Raw genomic sequence first — 12,628 nt, forward strand, 5'->3', positions numbered from 1 at the left:
AGGACTTTTAAAAATTACCTTTTAGTGCAACTGAAAAACCAACCCAAAAAGTCAATTCATCTTTTCCAAATTATAAACTATTTCTTACTTTTCTCTATTCATTATTATAAGCTGTTTACTATTTCTGATCCCCGACTGTTAAAAAATTTTAAGTTGTTTTGTTGTTGACTATTAATCACTATATGTGGTCACTTGAACTGTGACATTCATTACAATTATCTTATTACATTTAAATTTACAAATGTTCAACACAACCATGCTGCACAGAACTAGGTTTCCTGGACTGTCTAGGGACTTAATATTGTAGAATACTTTCTGAACTGGTGAAGGGGTAGTGGTCCCTCACTGGAGTACAATATGGTTATGTATTGGTTTTTATTCATTCCAAACAATATGAAATGCAGTAGCATTTTTAAATTTTTTAAATTTAATCCACAAACAGTTAATTCTAACCAGGACTTTAGAGTATTGACTATACTTTAAATCCAGGCCATTTAACTAGGAGTTACAGTTAACATTACAAAAATCACACTGTATTTATAAAGGACTGTGTAAAACAGCCTGAGTCCTTTTCTGCATAAACCTAGAAAACACTAAATTTCTGGTAGCATCAGAGGAATTCATAAGTCCTAAGTACAAATAAGTCATAAAATTAAGGACTTCTTGAATTCACCAATGACGAGTAAAATCATAGAAATTATATTTCATTTAACCATGGAAAACAAAGTCAAAAACAAGCAATTATGAGATGGGTAATGTAATGGTTAATTTTATGTGTCAACCTGGCTGGGCCATGGTGTGCTCAGATACTTGGTCATACGTTATTCTTGGTGTTCCTGTGAGGGAGTTTTGGGGTGAGATTAACATTTAAATCCGTGGACTTTGAGTAGTGCAGACTGCTCTCTCTAAGGTGGCTGGCCCTCATCCAATCAGTTAAGGCTTGAATAGAAAAAAAGGACCAGCCTCCTCCAAGTCAGAGGATTCTCCAGGAGACTGCTTTCATGTGTAACATTAGCTCTTCTTGGTTCTACAGCACACCGTCTTTGGACTGGAGCTGAACATCAGTTTGCCTGGGTCTCAGCCTGCCCACCTTCGGATTAGAACTATTGTATCAGCTCTCGGTCTCCAGGCTGCTGCTGTTCAGCGTGAAACTGAAGCATCAGCTCCTCATGGGTCTCCAGCTTGCCCACCCTCCCCCTGCAGATTTTGTACTTGCCAGCCTCCATAATCATGTGAGTCAATTCCTTATGATAAACCTCTTTCTCTCTATATATAAACATCCTACTGCTTCTGTTTCTCTTGAAAACCATGACTAATATAGGGAAGTTATTTAATTTTCATGTATGTTTAATCATCTTATTTTGAGTTGAGTAAATAAGACAGTATATTTCTTTCAAGTGATTAAAATAGACACCTTCATGTGTAACCTAAAGCAAATTGTTGGTTCTATTCTAAAGCTTATATTTTACTTCTTTTTTGTTGTTCCTTCACTGTTTTTGTTTTTTAATTCATTTTCTCAGATTTGTGTTGTTAGTTTTAGAACTTGGAATTTAATTCACTTCCACAGCTCATCAAATAGGTATATATTTTAAGTTTCATATCAAGTTTTCTGCCATAAAAGATCAACCTCTACTTTCAGGATGGAAGTTCTCAAACCCATCTTTGTACATAATTATAACAATTCTGGGGAGAATAACATAGATATGAAAGATTAACATAATAAACTATACTTCCGTCATCAAGGATCTTTCTTATTTGTTGAATTTGAAACTAATACTTTATATACCACTTTTCAAATAGATCACTCAAAGCAGTTATTCGTTTATTCTTAGATACATAACACTTATGATCAACTTATATACAAAGAATAACACAGAATTAACAAAATAAGGTACAAGGAAATTATACGTTTATGAAAAGTCATTCTCAAAGCTTCTTAGTTTAAAAGCAGTATAAAAACAAACATTATTATTAATGTTTGTTTATTAAGTGTAGATTTACATTAAAACATTGAAGGCTTGGCTTATATAAAACCAGGTTCATACCATATTATAATTTAATTATCAGTCGAACATACTCATTACCTGATTAAATAATGTATATAAAAATAGGTACTTACACAAGAAATTTTAAATGGTGCAAATGTTATAGGGTCTTCTCCATACAAAGGCCAATAGCGCTCACATTTTTTCTGTTTTCCAAAAAAAAGTTAGTAAATAATTGATCATTTGTTTTACTTGAACTTTAACAAATATTTTGCGTTCAGGTTGTTCTTCCTTCCCAGAAAACAGAAAAACTGCCATCAATAGGCAAGGAGCTAGGAGCTCTCAGACTTACCCAACTAACCATAAAGGTGGGCTACCATGACCTCTCCAAGATTAGTCATAAGAACCTTATTAACATAAGTGTATAAACTGTTCATTGCTACCGGCTTGGTATATAGAGTAGATTCCAAAGATCCTCCTCTAGAAAAAGAAAAATTGCTTAAAAAAAAGGTGCCTGGCACAAGGAGGTCCATTCAGTATAAAAAGTTGCCAGGCAAGTTTTAATGCTTGTAAAATGACAATCTCTATAATAACTGGCTGAATTCTTGTTAAGTGTAAAATCTGTGGCATCGTGGAAAGAGCACTCCACTTGGTATCCGAAGAATTTTGCAAGTAGCAATTTTACTGTTTGGTTGACCTTTAGTTCCTTTACCTGTAAAAATGGGAATAATAATCCTTATCTTATATGATTGCTTCAAGTACTAAATAAGAGTTTATTTCAAATGTTCCACTGGTGGAACGCTATAAAAGAATAATGTATTATTTAAACTATCCACTTTTGAGATTCTAGGAAGTGTAATTGAACAGTTTCCCCTTTTACTTTCCCATTTTAAACAAGTATAGAAATAGTAGAATATTCAATTTTCATTGGTTTCTAATATCAAGTCCCATCATTTTAGAAACTTAGGTAAGTGAATGAAAGCCTAACTTTACAGAGGATCCAGTGATTCTGATGCAAGAAATGATGCAATTTTACCAAGACCCAATAAAATGAAACCCTTTAAGTGACAATTTAGCTTAAAATAAACCTTTGGCATGGGAAATACATCAGTTCTTACTAAATTCTCATAGTTCCATATATAGTAAGTGGAATTGTTACCTATAGGCTAGAATTAACTGTAAGCTGACAATACTGCTCTCAGGGCAACAAAGTAGAACTGCCTAGTATGTCAGTTTAGCTTAGAGTAAATACTATTAATATTTTAGAAGCCTTAAAGCCACAAACTTCATTTCCCAGTAGAAGTTTATAGAAAATGATAAAATTAAATTATATTGACGGGGTTTTTTTCTTGTTGTTTTGCCTAGTAAAGTTTTAACATCTTGAAACAGAAAACAAATTTATAGAAGATTAACTTAGTAAGAATGAAAGCTTGTGACTAACATGCCCCTCATTCAGACGAGCAATAACTGAGTAATGATTATATTGGTATTTATATTTCAGGTATGAACTAATTACAATTGATACCAAAAATAATGTGTTAAACATCATATATACATAATCTATAATAATTTATCATTCGTTTCAGAGATGAGGAAGCTGAAGCTCAGAGGGGACAGTTCAATGTACCATGCTCCAAATGCTAGTAAAGTGTAGGTCTGTTTGATTTTATTACCTGTGCTCTTTCCATTAGGTCACATTCTAAGTCAAAGTCAAGGTTATCAAACAAATTCATAGCCCTAACTGACAAAACAACAAAACTGACTAACAAAACACTATGAATCAAAAAAACATTAGCTTCAAAAATTTCTGCATGCAATACAACTTAATTTTTCAAGTATTATTACTGATATACAGTGTGAGCCTATTAATAGAATGAAGAGAAACAAAGCCTAAATCTTAAAAGTAATGGTAAAAAAATTAGGAAGGTGAAATTTAAGTTTCCTAACACCACTGATTAATAGTAATGGTACTGAGGTACATACTGACGATACTTAAACAGATAATTACTTAACAGTTTGTACTGTAATTACAATTACTTAATTACTTTCTCAGTTTGTTTATTTTCTAATCTTAGACTGTTCACTTTCTGTCCAATATTGCTAATACTTCCACTATTTGTAAATGATATGGTTGAGCGGAATGACAAAAATTACTAGTAAAAATAAAGTTTTCCAATGATTTATACATCATAACATCTCACATAACTGAAAGATGTATTATCTTGCTTTATGCAACATATCTTTTACTGAAATTTTTCATAATAAGTTTTACAACTTAAAAATGACTTTTTACTTTAACTAATGAACTACCTTTGTATAAGGAGACTTCAAATCATCACATAATTTGTTTGATTTGTTTCTCACATTTATAGAAGCCCACACTTAAAAATGAAGACTTAAGAATTGATGCTGCAGGAGATCACAATGGTTTTGAAACTAATTTCACGTGGACAGAGTTTTTACCAATGTTAAAAATTTCAGATTAAGGAATTTTCTTCTCTTTGGAGATAACATTACAAAAATGTAGTGGTATTGGCAGACAGAAATCAGAATATTCAAATTGTAAATTGATGAAAATTAATCAGAATTACTGAATTCATTTTTATTGCTCAATTTTATTCAATCCATAAAAAGTGTTCTACTTACACCACCATTAAATATTTGAAGACTACTAAGTAACAGTACAAAATCTATTAAATGTATTTATAAAATGTAAAAGTTTATGTGCTTGGGGATTATTTGGCTCCTTTTGATGAAATAAAAGCAACTGCAGAACACAAAAAAAGAAAAGAAGTAACTATTTTAAAAACTAGGGCTAAGAGTATAATAAAAGACCAGGAATATATATCCCTAGAAATGAAGTAATAAAAAGACTACTCCACAATTATTTTAAGTGTTAATAGTTATACATACCCTTCCCATCTCAAATTCACGACAGGCCATTACAATGATCTAAAAAGAAGTGGGGGTGGGATGAGATAAAGAATATATCAGTTATAAAGAATATATCAGTTAAAACACAATTTTGTTTTTTCAATAAAATATACATTTCAAGAATTATTTTTTATTCTGAGCAAAAGTATGCCTGGCCTGTCAGAAAAAAAAAAGTAGGTTGAGTTAAAGAAATGATCAAAATCATTCCTTCGAAGTAAAGGGCTAACTAACTAAATATCAACAAATTAAATTGGCTTCAAATAACATGATGTATTTGATTTGAATTAAATTTTTTGAAGCTTATAGACTTATTTCTATCTTTTGACATAATATTAAAATAGCGCATTCAGGATATTTACCCAATAAAATAGCAATACTTTACATACATTTAATAAAATTATCAAGGTTGAAGGTATTTAACTGTCTTTGATCATAAAAGTTATTACATTTGCTTACCCATCCCAGCATTTTATAATGTAATATTTCAAACATACAGCAAAGTTGAAATAATTTTACAGTAAACTCTGTATAGGCACCATCTATTCTCTACCATTAACATTTCATAATAATTGTTTTTATCACATAGCTCTCCCTCCACTCATCTATCAGTCTATCTTATTTGGTAGTTGTCTTACTAGTACTGACATAGGACAAGATTCAAAGTATTATCACACCCTATTCTTGAAATATTTCGACAAGTTTGTCAAAATTTAATGAGAAATCCTAGCCATCAGTTGCTGTCTTTTTAATAAACATTAGCTATAATTAACATATCATTATGGCTCAAAAGTCATGTCATTACATGTAATACTTACTACAACATTGTACTCCCATATCATCCTCCAAAAATCTATTACTGTATTTGCTAAAGGTCCTTGGGTTGCCACATATGCTTTTGGCCCATAAACACCCTAAAAGGGTTAAAAGCAAATTTCATATTTATTATGATTAACAAAAATATTTCCTTACCTAAATTTTAAGTTTTCAAATTTTATTAGTAATACTGCTGTTTTCGCCTAAACCATTCCCAAGTAATTTTTCTTTAATAGTACATAAAAGCATGGCGAAATATATTTCACTTCAGCTTCTGATGAAATGTTACTACTTTTGAGTAATTATTAGACATGGTGCACAGAATTCATAATTAAACCTCCTTGTGCTAATTTTAAAATTATTAGTTACCTAGGAATTAAAAACAAAAGCCTTAGTACCTAGGCAACAAAGCTAACTCTAGCAGAAACATAAAAGCATGCATCAATTCTAAAAGATAATACTGGAATAGCTAACTTCTTTCTTACCTAGATTCTTCCATAACTACCTTTAGTTAATTATTCAACTTAAAGTTTTTTAAGCACCTGCTATGTATACTCTAATAGTAAACCCAAGAATATATCAAACAAAATAGTGGATTAAAATACTAAACCAGCACATAATTGAATCATACAGTGAGTCAGTGTTATTAAGTGCAATTAAAACCTAGAACTTTTAACAAATGTCCTTATTAAAGAACATAAACATCAATAATATCTGAAAGAACGAACTACCTACGTGTTAATTTTTGTTTAACCTATTCGTTTTGGGTTTTGCCATAACTGTAGTAAAATTGACTTTTTGGTAAAAACAGTTTTTATTTGAAACCATGACTGTTCAATGTTGACATAGATATTAATTTTACCATATAACTCTTACCACCTTAATATTTTTCTCAACAAAATATTATATTAAGATACGTACAGGGGCTTCCCTGGTGGCACAGTGGTTAAGAATCCGCCTGCCAGTGCAGGGGACACGGGTTCGAGCCCTGGTCCGGGAAGATCCCACATGCCGTGGAACAACTAAGCCAGTGTGCCACAACTATTGAGCCTGCGCTCTAGAGCCTGCGAGCCACAACTACTGAACCTGCATGCCACAACTACTGAAGCCCGAGTGCCTAGAGTCCAGGCTCCACAACAAGAGAAGCCACCATAATAAGAAGCGCATGCATCGCAATGAAGAGTAGCCCCCACTCGCCACAACTAGAGAAAGCCCACACAGCAATGAAGACCCAACACAGCCAAAACTAAATAAAGTAAATAATTTTTTTAATTAAAAAAAAAAAGAACCTTAAAAAAAATGTATAAATACCATATATAAAATAACTGAAATTATACTGCCATATAACTAGAAAGATTCAAAAGCACAGAATAACTAACAGAACAAAACTGTCTTTTATTTACTCAAGTAGCAGTTTGAATCTCTCTCTCTCTGCTGATAAATATGTTAAAAACTTGACTGCTTTTGATCAGAGTATCCAAAAAAGGTTATCTATAAAGACTATATTTAATCTTGCATTTCAGCTGTCACTTGAAACTTAGTGACAATTGCCAAAAGTTTTTAATCTAAGTTTATATTCTGTAATTTTAAATCAGTATTACCCAGTAATTCCAGCCCTGGTAATTTATTCTAAGAAATTATTCAAAAGAATAACAATGTTCAGGGCTTCCCTGGTGGTACAGTGGTTAAGAATCCACCTGCCTAATGCAGGGGACACAGGTTCGAGCCCTGGTCCAGGAAGATCCCACATGCCATGGAGCAACTAAGCCCATGTGCCACAACTACTGAGCCTGCGCTCTAGAGCCCACACACCACAACTACTGAGCCTGCGCTCTAGAACCCGCACACCACAACTACTGAGCCTGCGTGCCCACAGCCCGTGCTCCACAACAAGAGAAGCACCGCAATGAGAAGCCCACACGCTGCAACGCAGAGTAGCCGCAACTAGAGAAAACTCGTGGGCAACAATGAAGACCCAACACAGCCAAAAATAAATAGATTAAATAAATACATTAAAAAAAGAAAAACAATCTTCACTACAATAATACCATCAAGAAAAACTGGAAACAACCTATACGGTTCAACAACAGAAATGACCATGTACATTTGTGTACCTAAACTCAAGGGGACAAACAAGAAGATTTAGCAATCAGCAAGGTGTTTATAAGTCTTCAATGTAAAAGAAGAAACAAAAATAGAAAAACTTTATCTCCACTGTCATAAAACCAAGCAAAACTCTTTATGAATGAGGAAGCTAGAAGGAAAGCCCATAAAAATATGTCATGGCTGTGCTTTTAATTTTACTTCTTTTACTGTTGGTATCACGTTAGGCAATTTTAAAATTTTTAATAAAATTAGTATGTAGGAAGACATTAAATATGGCAGAGTTGATACTTAAAGTTAATACATACCTTAATAAAATTTGCATTGATATAGTCTGAATCTTGAGAAGGAGTCTTTAAAGTCAACTTAACTCGGCTGTGATCAACTACAAGAAAAAATAAAGGATTTCATAAATTATGTCCCATTGGCAAACAGGGTTTTTTTCTAACAAACCATAAATAAGATTAAATAAATAACTAAAATTATTTATTTTAAAAAACAATGAATGGGACTTCCCATGGGCAACGAAGCCCATGCGCCACAACTACTGAGCCTACACTCTAGAGCCCGCAAGCCACAACTACTGAGCCCATGCACCACAACTACTGAAGCTCATGCGCCTAGAGCCTGTGCTGCACAACAAGAGAAGCCTCAGCAATGAGAAGCCAGTGCACTGCAACGAAGAGGAGCCCTGGCTCGCCACAACTAGAGAAAGCCCGAGCGCAGCAACAAAGATCCAACACAGCCAAAAATAAATTAATTAATTAAAAAAAAAAAAAAACCATGAATGAAAATTGACTCTAGGTACCAGCAGGCTAATTTCTAACATCATATTGACAGGAAGTCTAATTGTAAAGCTGTGTTTTTAAGTTGGAATCAGAATAAATCTCAGGCGCTCTTTTAAAATACAAATTCCTGGGCACCATCCTAGATTTACTATACAAGAGTCTGAGGTTTAAGTGTCTACAGTTTTTAACAAGCATACCAGGTGATGAACACTAACCATTTATACACAAATACATCTGCCAAAGTTCTTGTAAGGAAATCTAACTTTCATATTTTACAAGAAATTAGGAAAATTAAGTAAACTATGACAAATAAATGAATTAAGATGATGTATGAAAAGTGCTCAATACTGCACTTCACCAATGATACTTATTATTAGGTAATGTCCACTTACGGTAAATAAAATCTTTACAAGAAGGTCTCAAAATATAAATTTTATTGATTTTATAAAATTATGTAGTTTTATTTTTAAAATAAAGGTAATATCAATATGATTTTTAAAAATTAGATCTTAAAGAAAGATAGAAGATGAGACTTCCCTGGTGGTCCAGTGGTTAAGAATCCATGCTCCCAATGCAGGGGGCCCAGGTTTGATCCCTGGTCAGGGAACTAGATCCCACATGCCGCAACTAAGAGCCCACATGCCACAACTAAAGATCCTGTGCGCTGCAACTAAGACCTGGCGCAGCCAAATAAATAAATAAATAATATTTTTTTAAAAAAAGATACAAGATGAAAAGTGAACTCCCCCTGTCCTTGAATTCCAGGGCTCTCTCTTTTCCAAAAAAGACACTATTAAAGTTCCTTTTTCATTCCAAAATTCTTATGCATATACCTATATACTTTGAAAAAGCAGACAAATACAATCATACTGAACATGTTGTTCTGAACCTTGTTATTTTTCAGTTAGCAATATATTCTAGAACTCTTCCCAGAGCAAAAACAGATCACCTTACTCGTTTTTAATGTTATATGGACGTTTCATTACTTATTTAACAAGCTACACTACTGATGGGCCATTTTTTCTTACTAGACACACTACTACAATGAACACTGCAGTACTTGTATCTCTTACCGGCAGTACCAGAGGGTAATAAGTTCCTAACAAAGGAATTGCTACTTGCCTTCTAAAAGGTATATACCAACTTATGCAAGTGTTATTAGTAAGAGTAACTAATTGGGTGTTATCATATATTTTAATAGTTGACAATCTAAAAAATAAGACATCAGACTTGCACTTCTTGAATTATGCAAATGGTTGCATATTCTCATATAGTTGTTTGTATTTCTTTTACCAAAGTTGCTTGTTTATACCCTTTGAACATTATCCCCATGTGTCTATGTTTTCCTACTGATTTATATGAAATCTTTGTAAAGAGAGAAAAATCAACCCTTGGTCATAGATAGTGCAGATAGATTTTTTAAAACTTTTCATTTAGAACTAATTTTAGATTTACAGAAAAATTGCAAAAATAGTATAGAGAAATCTCATACATCCCTCACTCATCTTCCCTTAATGTTAACATCTTACTTACATAACCATAGCACAGTTATCAAAATGAGAAAACTAACATTGTTACAATACTATTAATTAAACAACAGACTGTATACAAATTTTACCAGTTAAAAAAAAGTATCTTTTTTCTTTCCAGGATCCCACAATACACTTTGTTATTATTTCTCCTAAGTCTCTTCCAATCTATAAAAGTTCCTATGACTGATATTTTTCTTGTGATTGGAATGAGGTTATGCATTTTGTCCAGACAGCAGAGAACAATCATGTGTCCTCAGTGAGAAGACACACCAAGGGGTTCATGATGTCAATGTCATATTACTTGTGAGGTTAACCTTGGTCTTGGTTAATTTGGTGTCAGCTTGTGTCTCCACTGTGAAGTTACTATCTTTCCCTTTGTAGTAAATAAATATTTGGGTACATACTTTGAGCCTATGAAACCCTAAAGTAGTAGGATTATCTAAGATTCACGGTCTCCAGATTAGAAAGGGCCATAACATGTAATATGCCACTATCATTTTGGTCCTTTCTAATCCAGGGACAATGACTATTAAAGGCAATTAAAATACAAAAAAACATACAGAAATGGTAACAGATACAAATAAACTTCTTAGCAAACTTTTTAAAAGGAAAACTAATGAATAACTAATTTATATGCCAATGACCCGAATTTTATACATTAGTACAAAGGCCCAGTTCTGCTGATTTCATTTATTTATTTTTGGTGAAATTTTCTTTGGAAATTTGTAGGAAGAGATATATAAGAAAGACATAGTAGCTTCTAATTAAAATTATGTATCTCCTTACCATGTTTCCAGGAAAGAGAATGTTTACATGTTTATCAATGCTTTGTTTCTTATTTCATTCCATCCTACATGTCTTTTTTAAAAGCCATTTGGGATAAGGAATATACATATAAAAAATCCTATGCTTTGGGTAAATGACAACAGAATAATTCAGTAGTTAGGACAATGACAGTTAAGTAACTATATGAAGCTTCCTCTCAACCATGTTTGCCAGTAATGATGGGTCCCACCTAACTGCCCTTATTCATGTGGCATGTTAGCCTCTATTCAAAGTATCTCAAAGCCAGAGACTTTGTACAATAGTTGGTTTACCACTGGATCCTTAGTAAATGTTTTGGGGATTGTGAATCCAAATGACAACAGTGGCTCCCAAATGATAGTCAAGACTTGTGCCAAGCTGCTTGCTACATGCAAGCTGGGAATTTTTTTAAATTTTTCTGTGATGGAAAATTTTATGCATATACAAAAATATGATAGTATAATGAATCCCCATCTATCCAGTACCCAACTTCAATAATTATCAGTATTTTGCCAATCTTATTTCACCTATGGCTAATCATACAGCAGCTGGGGACTGGAAAAAGCAAACTAAAATGCAAGATTTCCGAGTCGCATATTCTGCAGTAAGTTTGATTCAGTCAGTTCAAGATGGGGCAAAGAAATGGCTTTTTTTTAAAATGAAATAATGCCCTTTGCATGCAGCAACATGGATGGACCTAGAAATTCTCATACGAAGTAAAGTAAGTCAGAAAGAGAAAGACAAATACCATATGATATCACTTATATGTGGAATCTAAAATATGATACAAATGAACATATCTGTGAAACAGAAACAGACTCAAAGACATAGGTAACAGACTTGTGGTTGCCAAGGGGGAGGGTGGCAGGGGGAGAGAAGGATTGGGAGTTTGGGATTAGCAGATGCCAACTATTACATATAGGATGGATAAACAAGGTCCTACTGTATAGAACAGGAAACTGTATTCAATATCCTGTGATAAGCCATAATGGAAAGGAATATGAAAAAGAATATATAAGTATAACTGAATGACTTTGCTGTACAGCAAAAATTAACACAACATTGTAAATCAACTATGCTTCAATAAAAATTTTTTAAAAAGAAATGGCTTTTTTTAAAACTCTAAAGCACAGGCAAATTTTGTAGTCACTACTTCATACTACAGAATCATAGTATATATATATATTTTTTATAATTTTTAAAATTTTTATTTATTTTTTATTTATTAGGCTGCACTGGGTCTTTGTTGCGGCACAGGCTTAATTGTGGTATGTGGGATCTTAGTTCCCCGACCTATTTATTTATTTAGGCTGCACTGGGTCTTTGTTGCCGCGGGCTTGGTTGTGGTATGTGGGATCTTACTTCCCCAACCAGGGTTCCCAGCGATTGAACCTGGGCCCCCGACATTGGGAGCACGGAGTCTTAACCACTGGACTGCGAGGGAAGTCCCAATCATAGTACATTATTGAGAATTTAAAAATCAATATTATGCTGTGTATAACACATAATGCATATTTTAATATTCTTCATTGGTGCTGTTATTAAGCATAAACATGAATTGAAATAATTTAAAGAATATTAAAGAAATGAAAACAATCATTCCTCTCCATGGTTTTGCAGAATGCCTCTACAATCTCCCAAGAGCACAATTCCAAATAGATAAAACCAA

General features: G+C 33.1%; 1 protein-coding gene and 1 long non-coding RNA gene across 4 annotated transcripts in view; one reads left to right on the forward strand and one right to left on the reverse strand.

The window, feature by feature from the left end:
- The window catches only part of LOC115840868 (uncharacterized), a 128,075-nt gene that overhangs the window by 86,805 nt on the left and 28,642 nt on the right, over positions 1 to 12,628 (forward strand). For all 3 annotated transcript variants that reach the window (XR_009565124.2, XR_009565126.2, XR_009565125.2), the window contains one exon: positions 1,034 to 1,232. This is a non-coding gene — a long non-coding RNA (uncharacterized lncRNA). The remainder of the gene's footprint in view (positions 1 to 1,033; positions 1,233 to 12,628) is intronic.
- The window catches only part of PTPN12 (protein tyrosine phosphatase non-receptor type 12), an 86,064-nt gene that overhangs the window by 37,160 nt on the left and 36,276 nt on the right, over positions 1 to 12,628 (reverse strand). The window contains exons 3-6 of the mRNA XM_030834299.3: positions 8,144 to 8,220; positions 5,735 to 5,830; positions 4,899 to 4,937; positions 2,120 to 2,191 (exon numbers count right to left, since the gene is read on the reverse strand). Coding sequence (XP_030690159.1) covers positions 2,120 to 2,191; positions 4,899 to 4,937; positions 5,735 to 5,830; positions 8,144 to 8,220 — 284 coding nt within the window. The remainder of the gene's footprint in view (positions 1 to 2,119; positions 2,192 to 4,898; positions 4,938 to 5,734; positions 5,831 to 8,143; positions 8,221 to 12,628) is intronic.

This window comes from Globicephala melas, chromosome 9 (genome assembly GCF_963455315.2).
Source record: "Globicephala melas chromosome 9, mGloMel1.2, whole genome shotgun sequence".
In the NCBI taxonomy this organism is placed as follows: domain Eukaryota; kingdom Metazoa; phylum Chordata; class Mammalia; order Artiodactyla; family Delphinidae; genus Globicephala; species Globicephala melas.